General features: G+C 39.0%; 2 protein-coding genes across 5 annotated transcripts in view; one reads left to right on the forward strand and one right to left on the reverse strand.

Moving 5' to 3' along the window:
- plbd2 (phospholipase B domain containing 2) overlaps positions 1 to 3,958 on the forward strand; it is a 36,956-nt gene extending 32,998 nt beyond the window's left edge. Inside the window, exons 11-12 of one of the 2 annotated variants that reach the window (XM_059655085.1) lie at positions 1,667 to 1,829; positions 2,990 to 3,958. In XM_059655085.1, the coding sequence (XP_059511068.1) occupies positions 1,667 to 1,829; positions 2,990 to 3,157 (331 nt within the window). In that variant the 3' untranslated portion in view covers positions 3,158 to 3,958. The remainder of the gene's footprint in view (positions 1 to 1,666; positions 1,830 to 2,989) is intronic. The other variant, XM_059655086.1, reaches the window with a different exon arrangement.
- Positions 1 to 10,207, reverse strand: part of slc8b1 (solute carrier family 8 member B1) — a 77,220-nt gene extending 67,013 nt beyond the window's left edge. For all 3 annotated transcript variants that reach the window (XM_059655084.1, XM_059655081.1, XM_059655080.1), the window contains exon 1: positions 10,104 to 10,207. In XM_059655084.1, the coding sequence (XP_059511067.1) occupies positions 10,104 to 10,201 (98 nt within the window). In that variant the 5' untranslated portion in view covers positions 10,202 to 10,207. The remainder of the gene's footprint in view (positions 1 to 10,103) is intronic.
- Between the last annotated feature and the right edge of the window lie 4,828 nt (positions 10,208 to 15,035).

Consider the following 15,035-nt stretch of genomic DNA (forward strand, 5'->3'; position numbering starts at 1 on the left):
TGTTCTGCTTTTTTTTATTCTCCTGTTCAGACATTTCATATTTGGGACCTATGCCACTGTAATGGCAACAGCAAACTTCTTTGATCCACCTGTATGACTACAAAGGACTGTGACCTTTTTTGGTTTGCATTCCTCCTAATTTAGAACAAAAAGTAAGAACATTTAGAAAAGTGGTATTTATAATTTTTGAGGCGCATCAGCTTACCTTGCTGGGTGATAGGATTTACTGAAATGAGGATATGGGCACAAAATTAGACACAGTTTGAGGTTCTGTTTGATTTATTTCACTGTTAATTCATAGGATATTGACTTTAAAACCTTAATGCACCATGATTATGCATTTTAATTTTCAGGTTCTTATTGATTTCATGTCATCGAGCATAATGCCTTTTCCTTCTGGTTAAAAATAATGTTCTTTAACAGAAAATGTAAGATTTAATTATGACCATTTGTTAAATGAGGGAAATAATATGAGGTTATTGACTTGCTCGCTGAGTTGGCTTGTTCTTGTTTAGACGTTTTGTCACCATGCTATCTTCAGTGGACCCTCCGAGGAAGCAATGTTATTCTTGAAATCCACTTGAAATTTACACTGTCTGGTCCGTTGTGGTCAGTAGCGTCATTTCTGGTTTTGATCTGTACAGGTTTGTATATGGGATCCAATTCTATATTTTCCCTACAGACGGTTAGCATACTAGCCATCAGAATATAAAAATATCAACTAGCAGCAAAACAGTATGAGGAGCGGTCCTTAATATCGGTACACTCAGACAATGAAGGCCATCAGTTTATCTGGGACAAGGTAACTATAGTAGCCCAAGCCAAACATTGACACACACGGGAATTCCTAGAGGCATGGTTCTCCACCTGTGATGCAGTCAACAAACATATGGAATTGGACCCCATATACAAACCCATACAGATCAAAACTGGAAATGTCAGTACTCACCATAACGGACCAGACAGTATAAATTCCAAGCGGAATAGAGTAACATCGGTTCACCTGAGGCTCCAATGATGATGTCACCTAGCATGGTGACAAAACATCTGAACAAGAACAAGCCAGCTTGGCCAGCAAGTCAACAACTTCACCCACAGTTGGAACTACAGATCTTTGCCAAAACTTTAAAGGAAATAATATTTCAAGCAAATAGTAGGGACTTCTAACTGCTTTTACAGAGTGCAGTACTAAAAGGAATAAACTCTATTCCAACAGGAGAGAACGTTTGCAGAACCAAATATACTGTTTACAAACTTTGCTGTTTCTTTGCTGGCTAAGCATGCTGCCAATTCTTTCCTTTCCTGGATCTTAAATTTAGTACTCTGCTTCCATCATTCTCCAATTCTTTGACTGACAGACATTAATCACAAATAACCTAATTATTACATCTTGGTTTTATCTGCCCCTCTTGGCACCTACCCAATCTAATTTGAAAAAAAAGCAAACATTTTTATTTAATGTTTTAAAATGTTGCAAAGCTCTCTATAGCCAATGAAATACTTGTGAAGTGTGGTTATTGCTGCAGTGTAGGAATTGTGCTGAAAATCTTCAAGTTTCAGTTTCCATTCGGAAGGCTTTTGCTTGCTTGTAGCTTTTATAACATATTCAATATTAAGTGTTCATGTTTTCACTTTTCCGGTTAATTAATTAGTTTGTATTTGTCAGGTATAATAACTTTAAGAACGACCCTCTTTCTGAATGTGTGCAATGCAATCCTAAATACAACGGTGAGAATACAATTTCTGCTAGATCTGATCTAAATCCAGCCAATGGAACTTACCCATTTTCAGCATTAGGACAGCGTTCATATGGTGGTACAGACATGAAGGTGAGATTTTTTTTAGTTACATTGTCCAGCACAAAGTATTATGTGGGAACAGCATCTGAATGGGAGATCCTTTAAAACTTTGGATGTGACTTTTCATAGGAACAGCAGAAATTCTAATAATGGGATCCATGTGAAACATTTTGGCTCTTTTTATTCAAACGCTTTACTGCCGTATCATGCAATTCCAATAGAGTACATTATTTCAGTTTTTCTTTGCTGTACTGCTACACAAAAAAAAATTAATTCAGACCAAAAGTAGTTTTGGTAATTTGGTAATTTTTCACTTCCCTATTCCTCTCTCCTCCACCACCCCTCCCGCCCAAAACAAAACACGCACTAGATAGAATGTCCAAAACAAACCACGCACTAGATGGAATGCTTTAACTTGCAATTTGCTGGGATCTGATATCTTGCACAATTGCTGGACAACACAATGAAACTTAGAGAAGGCATCTTAATTTTAACTTCTTTCCTAAAATGGATGTTTGAATAATTTACAAGGAACATCTTAAGATTAACATTTCAACAATTAACTAAACAGTGAAGGAAATGAGGAACTAACTGGTCAGTAATTATATTGTTACCTCTTCCTTTAATTATGTCACATTTACCAGCATGTTTGACCATCACCCATTGAAAAACAGCACAAACATAACTCACTTTGTAGCATACTGAGTCAAGAAGTTCTGAATTTGAATTACACATGATCTGAGTGTAGAATTAAGTCTGATATTCTAATGCCACACTGAAATATGGTTGCATTTCTTATCTGTGGTACCATTTATTTGTCCAGGAAGGCATTAAAGATACTATGCATTATCTAAAATTCAATGGCACAGTCTGGTGCATTGTAGTGAGATTCTATCTTTAGCATTCTTCTTTTGACAAACTTGATAGATTTAACTGATTGTCATGTCATTACATTTGATTATTGAATACCTACTGACAGTTGCACACCAAAAGTATTCAATTGTCTGAAACACAACTTTGATTTACTTAATAGTGCTTATATTCCACAAACATACTCTCTTTTCTTTTAGATATAATCAAACCATTTCTAATTGGCAACACCTATCTTCGGGTCCACTATGGTAACCGGGATGGCTTTCTAAAGCTAGCATTAACTGATTTGATGATCTGTGACTTGTGTTAATACCTAGGTTACTTCATTTGAGTTACACAAGGACTACCAGATGATTGCAGTGAGTGGTCCAACATGGGATCAAGTTCCAGCATTTCAGTGGAGCAAATCCCCTTTCAGCAAGCTTATGCACAAGGGACAGCCCGATCTGTGGAAGTTTCTACCAGTAATGGTGCACTGGAACTGAAAACCTAAGAACATTACCAGATTAAAAGAAAAGTATTCTAAATCGGATTAAGCCATTTATGTTTATCATCTGCTTCACTTTAAATATTCTTGTTAACTTTATGAAGTTGATTTTTGAATGAGAGTAATTGTAAATGTCTGATCACCATTTATGGTGTAAATTTTGTGAAATAATCACTAAGTCTTGCCAAAGTTTCATTTTGAATGCATTCTTGCATGAGCATTGTTGTGCACTTCACGAAGTTTGAAGTACCTGGTGTTCCACTTTAATATGAAAGAAGCAAAACAATGTACAAATTAAAGCTTAAGGCAGGGTTTCACAGCCAAGGTATTTTTAAAGCTGGTAATCTGCTGAGTAAGAGGTTTTTTTGAAGACTATAGACTTTGATAACTTAATGAATGAGAGAAAATTCCACTCCCAGAAGGACTATTACTTTTCACCCAGAGTAACCTCATGGACCTGTAGTTGTGTTTCTGATAGACCATAACTAGTCATGCAGGCTTAATGCAGGCCAAGCTGCCAAAATCACCATGTCATTGTTCCTTTGTTGAGTAGTCAAACCAAATAAAAATCCAGTTTAAAGTCAGTTGTTAAAGTACCGTGACATTGGAGACGTGTTGCACCTTCCTGTGACTTGTCCACCCATATGATTGATTAGTTGTCTGCTGGTTGTGTACCCAACAAAAACTTTGCAACTGCAACCAAATTGCTGTTAACCTAATTGGAACATTACTTAAACTTCAGCTTTTTTAAACTGTTTCTTAAATTCTATATAACTGGTGCTAATACATAAATTTGTTCATTACTTTTGAATACAAAGTTGCTGATTTATTCTTGAGTACAAAGCATGTTACGATGTTTAAAGTCAGTGAAATTGGATTTGTGCATCAAAACTGAGTGACCTGATTTGACATGAGAAAATATTAATATGTCTTTGCCAGGCCCTTCCCTTGAGCAAGTCTGTACCTTGCAAATGGTCTCCAAGTTATCTATCAATTTGGGTGGAGTCTACGAATTACTCTGCAAATCACACGGAGAAATGATGTAAACCTTAAGCTTTCTCAAGAGCAAGAGGTTGCAATTAGAGCGTGTTTATCTCATACACCCAGTTCTCATTATAACTCTGGACATGGGAATTTAACTTGGAGCTCCACACAGAAATATATTTGTACCATGTATCCAGTATAATCCTATGTTACACACTTGTATTATTCCTTCACTGGTACTGCTCAACCACATGTGGAATTTCAACATTTGGTCATCTAGCAATTGCCAATATGAATCAAAAAGCAAAATGCTGCTGTTGCTGGAAAGCTGAAACAAAAACAAAACATGCTAGGAAATAGTCAGTTAATCAGGCAGAATTTGTGGAGAGAGAAAGTATTAACATTTCAGGCTGATTAACTTTTCGCCATTCTGATGAAAGGTTGAGATATAATGATTTGTGTCTTAAGGTTCTTGCAAAGATTTGTAGCTCAGGTTGTGGATGAAGTTGTTAACTGGTTATCATATAGAAGTATCATCACAATGCTAGGTAACAGTGCAGCCTCCAATGAAGCAATGTTGTTCTACTTTGCTTGGTATTTATATGATCTGGTCTATCGAGTTATGTTGTGTCGTTTCCGGTTCTGTTCTGCATGGATTTGTATATAGGGTCTAATTCTACATGTTTGTTGATTGCATTAGGGGTTGAAAGCCAGGCCTCGAGAAATTCTGTGGTTGGCATGAGCTAAGATGGTCGTGTTGCCCTAGTTAAATTGATGGTCTTCATTATCCAAGTTAACTGAAAGGATGGAAGTTGTGTCATTTTTGCTGCTAGCTGGTGTTCATGTATCCTTCTGATAGTGTTTGTTGCAGTCATTGCAAGGTATTTTGTAAACAACATTGTTACTGCATGTCATTGGTTTTGGGTCTTTGTTCCTTGTGTGTGTTGGTCATAGCGTGTCTGTGGGTTCGTGTGCTACCATGATTCCTAGTGGTTGTAGGAGTCACGTCAGTTCTGATATGTTCTTGATACAGGGTGGTGTGGCCAGTGCATTGGGCCATACAGTGTCCTTTTGGCATTGTTTATCGAGTAGGCACCTGCGGATGTAGTTATTGGGATATCTGTCATTAGCACGTACCTTATATAGGTGCTCTTTCTCCATCCTGTGTAGTTCTGGCATGTTGCAGTGAGTGTGGCCTGTTTGAATAGTATCCTAACACAGCTTTGTTTGTGGATGTTGGGGTGATTGCTGTGGAAATTGAGGATTTGTTCAGTGTGGGTTGCCTTCCTACAGACTGTAGCTTGGAACTCCCCGTGGGTCATGCGTTCTACCCAACAAAAACAAACATATCACCCTACCAACCTCTGCATCCAGCATATCACTCTCTGCTACTTCTGCCATCTAGAATCTGACCCAACAGCCAAAGAGATATTTCTCTCCCCACCCCTACCTGCCTTTCGTAGGGACTTCTCTCTCCGTGACTCCCTCATCTGCTCCACACTCCCCACAAACCCCATCACACCCGGAACCTTTCCTTGCAATTGCGGGAAGTGCTACACCTGCCCCTATACCTCCCCCTCACCTCCATTCAAGGCACAATACAAACTTTCCATATTAGACAGGGTTCAACTGCACATCTGTCAACTTGGTCTACTGTATCTGCTGCTCCCGATGTGGCCTCCTCTACATTGGTGAGACAAAGCGTAGACTTGAAGACCGTTCCGTGGAGCATGTCTGCTCTGTTTGCGACAACCAACACCTTCTGGTCGCCAACTATTTTAACCCCCCTCCCACTCCCTGAGTAACATGTCCATCTTGGGCCTTCTCCAGTGTCACAATAACACGAGGAGCAACACTTCATATTCCGCCTCAGGAGACTACAGCCTGATCACAAAAACATGGAATTCACCAGTTTTTGAAATCTCCCCACCCCCGGCCTCATCTCATCCCAAACCCTCCCTCTCATCCCCGTCTCCTTGACCTGTCACAACTGGTCCATCTTCTCTCCCACCTATCTGCCCCATCCATCCCACTGACCAATCCCCATCATTTGTTACCTGCACTCACCTACCACCATCCACCCCCCTTCCCCAGCCCTCCTCTCTATTTACTTCTGTGCTCTCTTCCCCCTCCCTGTTTCTGACAAAGGATCCTGATCTGAATTGTCAACTTGCCTGCTCGTCTGATGCTGCCTGGCCTGCTGTGTTCCTCCAGCTCTACACTATGTTGTCTCTGACTCCAGCATCTGCAGCTCTTGCTATCTCTGAGTTGATTTTTCTGTTCCTCATCTCTCATAAATCTGATCCCAGTGAAAATGTTGATGATGAGTTGGTGTGTCTCTTCTAAATTGGTGCCTTTAATGATGACAAATGTGTCGTCCACATATCGGATCCACAGTTTTGGCTGTATGAGGGGGAAGAGTAGAGTGTTCCAGTCTTTGCTTGACTGCTGCTGCAATATGCCCCAAGATTGGTGACCTTATAGGTGTGCCATTGATTTGTATATTTGGCCATTAAAGATGAAGTGTGTAGTGAGACATAGGTCCAGTAGTCTAGTACGTCGTCCTTGCTGATGGAGCTGTTTGGAGTCGGCGCTTCTGCTGCATCCAGTAATGTGGCAAGTGTTTCTATGTCAATGGATGAGAATAGTGCTGTGACGTCAAAAGAGACCATAATCTTATCGTTTTTTTTATTTGAGGTCCAGCAAGCTCAATGATTTGTGTCTAATTCACTGTACTTCCAGAAAAATCGACTTGAAGTTCTGCTCTTCTCTCCAACAGAATTTCCATTTGTCAATTGTACTCTGTTCTCCTTCACTGCTTTCTAGTTTCTTTCTCATGTCTGAGCCACCCCCATCAGATGCTTTCCTTTTGTCATTGACCCACCCACCCCCGTGCTCAAAATCTACTATATCAGTATTTATTTCAGCCAACCACGTAGTTTGAAACTGAGTCAATTTAGCCTAAACTGGGTAGGGGTGGTATTCCCTTTTCCAGAAAGACTTGGGAACCGGTCGGGTCCCTGTGACAAGCTGATGGTTTATTTCACACCAGTTCACAAATTTACTGAGTTAGCACATTCATTTGTACAAATTGCCATTGGTGACATTTAACTCTTGGGCTGCAAAGTACTAATTAGAAGACATCACACTGAACTTGAATCATTTAAATTCAGATTTTTTAAAAAATGAAGTTCTTTTGAGTACAAGCCAATACCTGGTTTCAGTCCTGAAGATTATGTTGTTGGAGCTTCTTCACCAAGCTGTTGTGATTGAGGGGTGTGTACGGTTACAATGTGTTATTCACACACTGCTCTTCACAGCGGTTTCTTGCTAGTGGTCAACAATAAGAGCCCAAAGGATTACTTTCTACTGGCCTTGCTCATTGTCACGATAATTTTACTCATGGTCATATCCACCGACCTACTATTAATTTGTTAATTTGCTGTCATTGTTCTGACTGGGTCGATGTCAGACTGACCACTGCACAGTCACTGAGTTTTGGGAAGGTGTGGCTCTGCCCCTGAAAATAATTTGCATTGCACCAATGAAATATCGTAAAATGTAAAGAATGCAAACCAATATCTACCTCCTATGTCTCTTTGAGAGAGCAGATAGAGGCTCGGTTAGGTGTTGCTAATACATTGTTAGTTGTTTTAGTACACTCTCCAAGGATTTTGTTGTGGTATTTTCTACTGGTTGAAATTCAGTTACCTGTAAAATGTTAAAAATATTCAGCTTTGACTATGGGGAGAGCTGGTGTCCTACATCATGTTCAGTCAGAGCAGATTAAAGATGCTGACAGCAGCTCTCTTCTTCAAAGTGACTTTGTTTTTCCAGGGATGTTTGTGATTTGCTATTATCTTGCTGCCTGTCTTGATCAATAGACTAGTTATAATTTACTGTTGAGGTAGTACTGCAAGCCATTTAATTGACTAAACTTTTTAAGGTGATCAAGGAGTTTTTTTTTAGTTAGAATTACTAAGCTGTCAAAAGTGATTTCAAGTTGAACTTGACCATAGACCTCTTTATTTTTAGCACTTTATTTTAATTCCGAATATACAGAGCAGATCCTGCAATCACTGCATCTGAAATGTTAACCTCATTGGTCTTTAGGCTGATTTCTCTGCTGATGTCGCTTTGCTATCCATGTAATTTTAAGAATATATATTGAGCACAGTTGTCCAGAATCTAGCCCCAATAACATTCCAGAAAGAATGTCCATAAGATGTAGGTGTAGAATTGGCCCATTTGGCCCATCGAGTCTGCTCCACCATTTGATTAGGCTGATATGTTCTCAACCTCATTTTTCTGCTTTCTCCCTTTAACCCTTGATCCCCTTACTAATCGAGAACTTACGTATCTCTGTCTTAAGTATAGACAATGACTTGGCCTCCATGGCCTTCTGTGGCAGAGAGTCCCATAGATTCACTACCCTCTGGCTGAAGAAACTCCTCCTCATCTTGAGGCTGTGCCCTGCGGTCCTAGTATCTCCTATTAGTAGAAACATCTCCCATGTCCATTCTGTTCAGGCTTCTCCATATTTAGTAAGTTTCAATCAGATCCCTCTCTTTTTAACTTCATCAAGCACAGACCCGGGTCCTAACCACCACTCATGACGAGCCATTAACCCCGGGATCATTCATGTAAACCTCCTCTAGACCCCTTCCAACACCAGCACATCTCGCATTCTTCCTTTCCTGCAGGGCCCAAAACTGCTCACAACATCCCAAATGCAATTTGGCCACAGCCTTATACAACCTCAGCAGTACATCTTTGCTGTAGAAATGAATGCTGATGTTGCATTTGCCTTCTTAACTGCACATGCACCTGCACATTAACCTGGAGAATCCTGAACAAGAATTCCCAAACCCCTTTGTTCTTCACACTTCCAAAGCTTTTCCCCATTTAGAAAATGATCCATACCTCTATTGTTCCTATCCAAGTGCATAACTGCACACCCTCCCACTTTGTATTCCGTCTGCCACTTGTTTGCTTTCTGACCTATCCTCTCCAAATTCATCAGCCTCCACACTTCCTCAACACTACCTGTCCCTCCACCTACGTTTGTGCAATCTGCGAATTTAGGAGCAACTGCCGTCAACTTCTTAGTCCAGACTGTTAATGTATAACATAACCAGCTATGGCCTAACACTGACCCCCTGTGGAATGCCACAAGTTACTATCTGCCATCCTGAAAAAGAGCCCCTTCCCAATCTGCCTTCTGCTGTCAACCAATCCTTTTTCCATGCCAGTTCGTTGCCCCTAACACCATGGGCTCCTATTTAGCAGCCTCCTGCACAACACCTTATCAAAAGGCCTACTGGAATGTGAACAGCGTGCCCTCCAAGATTCTGTCAATCTTGCGTAGACTTCTCACAATGTGAAATACAAGTCAGGTGCAGTCTGAAGTCCATGTTTGGAAAAGTGAGCTGATTGCTAGCTTTATAAATTGTCGTAAATCAATGAGTACTCGAACTTCAGTGGACAACCGACATCCTTTCTTTTCTCTCGCCTACCCTCGCACAATGTGGCTTCATTTCTTTTTTAGTAAAATGGTGCAGTAAGTGGGTCTTTGTAGCAAGGAAGTAATTCTTGCGTCTATAGAGGTTTTAATGTAGTGAAAGGCACTAAGACAGTTCATTGTTTTATCAAGCAACGTTAAACACCACCTGAGACCAGGTCAAAAGTTAGCTTTTAAAGAAGGAAAGAGAGGTAGGAATTTTGCGTTCAGACAGCTAAATGCTAGGACGTTATACTCGAGACTAACGCGAATTTCGGATGGGTACACAATAATATAGAGCAAAAAGCAAGTTTAGATTAACCACGAGTAAATAAAGCTCCTCCTAGCGGAATGAGACCGGCATTATTTCATGATTACGATGATGCCCAAATAAAAGAAAAACATTAAAGAAATATAGAATAAAAAATAGTTTCGGAGATCTATCGATAAGTTTACACACCGTTCTCTGGCTGACACTCTGTCTATCGCTTTGCTCTCTCGCTTTCCAACCTCAGCAAGCAATGTGTAGCAGATTATTGAGCACAATTCATTACACATTCCACATTACAGATGCACTGGCGTTGCTGCAACGTGTGGAAGGTTTGTAAATGATTGATTGCCTTTCTTCATGTGACTTGTTGAAATTCCTTGATACAAAACATGTTTTCTTTTTGTGACGGGTGTAGTTTTCTTCCCCATCCTTTTCCCCACTAAGAAAACACATCCCATGTCCAGTATGCACTGAATTACCCTGCTGAAACTGGGACACTGGTGTTGACTTAAAGCACGCCTTAACTGCGGATCTGGGCTGAAGACATATTTCGATTCAATTCACCACCTGCCTTTTCTTTTGAATTGCCACTTAAGTGAGATGGTGGTGGGAAATAAAACTGGAAGACGAGTAAAGCTCGATAAGTATGAATTGGGGATGGTCATCTTTAGTTCATATTCCTTTGTGACATTTTATACTTGTACAATGAGAGGCGGTTTACCCTCCATTCCTGTTCCTGAAATACATTCTGGGTGTTCCTCACCCTTTTTCTAGTGTGAAGAATGTACTGGCATCATAACTAATTCTGAGTTTAAACTGGTGTTTCTTGTCATACTGTCAAAGCTCTGACTTTAAGAAATTTTCTAGTAATTATCTTTACCTCTATAAAATGATCCCTCAATTACATTTTTTTAACTCTACCGTTGATTGTAGAGTCCCTACTGTGTGGAAGCAGGCCATTAGGCCTATCAAGTCCACACCAAACCTCCAAAGAGCATCCCATCCAGTCCCACTCCTACTGTGTATTGCCCACACTAGACACCACGGGCACTTTAGCATAGCCCACCTACCTAACCTGCACATCTTTGGATAGTGGGAGGAAGACCAAGCGCCCAGAGGAAACCCAGGGAGAATCTGCAAACTCCACACAGACAGTTGCTCGTGGCTGGAATCAAATTTGGGTCCTTGGCACTGTGAGGCAGCAGTTCTAACCACTGAGCCACCATGATGCTCAAGCCTTAGCTTTGTCCAATGTTGTATCTCAACCATGCCTGGTCCATTCACTTATTTGGAGGTAACCCACCCAACTGATATCCAATATATTCCAACCTTCATAGTTTCTTACTCATTGTCAAGGTTTACACTGGATCCCTCTTTCATTGAACTTAACTGATAGTATATAATGGGGAATCTTTGTTGATTTGTTTTATAAGTTTAGGCACATCTTGTGCTTCCCATTGTGGACTTGGGATGTTAGCCCCTGCAGATGGTCAGGTTGACCAGGGAGATTTTCCTCTCCTGAATTCACCAGGCTATTGCTAAACTATAACATGAGGGAGAGAAACATGACATGTAGGTCAAAGATTTCCCATTGAAGTATACAAGATCAAAATAGACTTGTTTGTAGGATAGAAAAGTTTATTTTTAAAAAATCAATTTCAAACATGCATTGCAAATCTTTTTAACAAATTGAGGACAGTGATTGCAATTCTTCAAATGTTTGTTTTGCGAACACATGTAAATAATACTACAGAAAGTAACTGAAATGTTGCTAAACATTGTTCTTTACAGTGAGTAAACCTGAGATGACTGTATAGACTTGCTAAAATAGTTATTGTATTTACATAAAACAAAATACTACTTTAACAAAAATATTGCAGTATCTATTCCTGCAATCCACTATAGCTCTGTTTAAAAAAAAACAACTTTTTAATCAGTTTCAGAACAATCATTCTGGAAAACCTTTCCTAAAAAGGGTGAAACTTTAAAAAAAGCCTCAATGTTTCAGTACACTTGCAGATGCCAACTTATGGAAATTTGCCAAGGTCAAGCCATGTCCATTGGGAAGAATTTGAGAAAAAAATACCCATTGTGAGACAGATTTAAAAATCCTTTAAAATTAATAATATGCTATTTAATTAGCCTAATTAAGAATGAAAGTTGATTAAAAACTAAGATGTTCTAGATATTTAGTGTTTTAATATTTGGTGCTCTTAACTATAATAAAACACATCAAATTGCTATATGTTTGTTGCAAAAAATAAGTCTCACTTGAAATAGACTTCAGAGCTTAACAAGTTTTTATTCTGTTTTTATTCTAAACAAAGGAGGTTAAAAACATTACCATGGAATGTTGGCCTCACTTAAAATAAATATCTGACCCAGAAATGTCAGCCTGTGGCTTTAAGCTTAACAAATATAATTAATAATATCATTGAGGACCCCAGGAGATCAGTCTCTGAGGATTTTTTCATCCTGTTATACCCATGGAAGTAAATATACATATCTTAATGATCTTGGTTGAATTGTATGAAAGTCTCCAGAGAATCTAAGACTGAGCTGGACTTGGAAGCAATCTCCTTAGTCATCAGGGAGTACTTATTCTGAAAAGTTTAATAAATGCCCAATTTTGGGCTGTGTACATGAGGGTACAGGAAGGACTTAAAAGTGACACTTAGTGGGGAAAAGGTCATATCAACAGTCCCTGTGGGATACCACATCACCAAGTCACAGGTGTCCGTGTAACAATGAACTCAAGGGGATTATGTGAAAAAGGCAAAGAGGTGGTGATCTTCATATGAATTCTAAAGATGACAGACTTCCTCTCACATAGTGTAAAATCCCATTAATATATCCTTTTGGTTGTCTGATAGGGTGTTGGTGGAGATTAAGTTGAACAATTTGAACAATTAAGGAGACAATTCATAGCTCCCAAGAAAGATGTATTCCATTGAGAAAGAAAGACTATGAGTAGAATGCACCATGTCTCAGAAAATTATAGATGGTACTAAATTGAAAGAAAAGATTTACCATGCTGTGAAGATTCCTTGTAAGTTAGATTGTAGAGCATTTAGAAACCACCAAAGAATGACTATGAAAATATACAGACATTAGAACATGAGAGAAAACTAGAAAAAAATATAAAATACACAGTAAAAGCTTCTATCAAGTATGTAAAAAAGGAAAATTGTAACTAAAGAAAATAAATATTTCAGTCCCATAAAGGATGAGTCTTAGAAGCTCAATAAATGACTAATTTTTGGCTATGTTTTCTGGCATAAGTTGCAGATTGATGCTTGGATGGGGGGAAAGGGTTAGAGTTAGAATTAATAATTGGTGACAAAGAAATGGGAGACTTGGAACAAGAACGTTGTGGGTGTAATTTCAATAGAAGGTACAAATAAATAATCTAATAATGGTAGAAAATCAAGAGGCAAAGGAATGGAAGAATGTAAATTAATCGTGATCAATAAAGAAAAATAACAGGAAAACAATGCAACTAAAGGCTGACAAGTCCCATATCTCTGATGCCAAAGGATTTTGGTCTTAAAAGAAATGGCTACAGAAATACTGAGTAAGCCACAAATGTAATGCCTTAAGAAAGGAGAGAGTCATAATGCAGGAAACTTCAGCTTAACGTCTCTCATTGGGAAAACATTAGAGTCCATTGTTAAGGAATTAATAGCAGGATATTTAGAAAATTATCATATATTCACGTAGAGTGAACATTATTTTGTGAAAAATAAATCATATTTGACAAATGTATTAGTGTTCTTTAATGATGTAATATGTACAGTAGATGAAAGGCATTTGTTGAGGAACCTTTTCAAATTCCTTTTGTGTGGTAACAGAGGAAGGCGGTTAAACTGGTAATGAGGTTGAGAATTGGGTGAAACAAAAAGCAGAAGTTGCTGGGACAGCTCAGCAGGTCTAGCTGAATCTGTGAAGAGAAATCAGAGTCAATGCTTCGGGTCCAGTGTAAGGAAGGGTTTTTCTTCACAGATGCTGCCAGATGTGCTGAGCTTTATCAGCAACTTCTGTTTTTGTCTCTGATTTACAGCATGCACTGTCCTTTCATTTTTTTTATTGAAGATTAGGTGGTTAGACTTGTGATGATTGACTATGTGAATCTTATTATTTATACTGAGGAAGCGATCGTAGAGTTTACCGAAAAAATTTTTAAAATGGGATTCTTTTGAATCTGTAGCAGAAGATGTAAGTTTAAATGTAGCAACTTCACCTACAGTATGATGATAAGGAGCAGTGTGTCCAGGAATACTGTAGAAAATAGAAACAAATTGGAGTAAGAGCCAGCCTTTTGAATAAAGAAACAGTATTGGGATCATTGTATTTTAAAGATAAAAATATTGTTAATGGCTGAATGGGTTTTCTACGTATTTTCTTGAGTTACACATAAATAGAATTAGAGATTCTCTAATTAGAAAATTAGAGATTAGAGCCATAGAGATATGTAGCAGGAAACAGACACTTCAGTCCAACTTGTCCATGCTAACCAGCTATCCTAAATAAATCTAGTTCCATTGCGAACATTTGGCCCATATCTCTCCAAAACCCTTCGACTCATGTACCCATCTAAATGCATTTTAAATGTTGTAATTGTACTAGCCTACACCACTTCCTGTGGCAGCTCATTCCATACAAGAACCACCCTCTGTGTGAAGAGGTTCCCCATTTAAACCTTTACCCTCTCGCTGTAAATCTATGCCCTCTAGTTTTGGACTCCCCTATCCCGGGGAAGAGACTAGTCTATTTACCCTGTCCATGTTGGTTGTGATTTTATGAACCTCTATAAGGTCACCTCAGCCTCCCACTCTCCACAGAAAATAACCCTAACCCATTCAGCCTCTTCCTGTACCTCAAACCCTCCAACCCTGCAACATCCTTGTAATTTTTTTCTGAACCCTTTCAAGTTTCACATCCTTCCTATAGGAGGGAGACCAGAACAGCACACAGTATTCCAATAGTTGCCTAACCAATGTCTTGTATAGCAGCAACATGACCTCCCAACTCCTACACTCAATGCACTGACCATTAAAGGCTATGTATGAAATGTCTTCTTCACTATCCTATCTACTTGCGACTGTACTTTCAAGAAATTAT

This window comes from Stegostoma tigrinum, chromosome 26, assembly GCF_030684315.1.
Source record: "Stegostoma tigrinum isolate sSteTig4 chromosome 26, sSteTig4.hap1, whole genome shotgun sequence".
Lineage (NCBI taxonomy): Eukaryota > Metazoa > Chordata > Chondrichthyes > Orectolobiformes > Stegostomatidae > Stegostoma > Stegostoma tigrinum.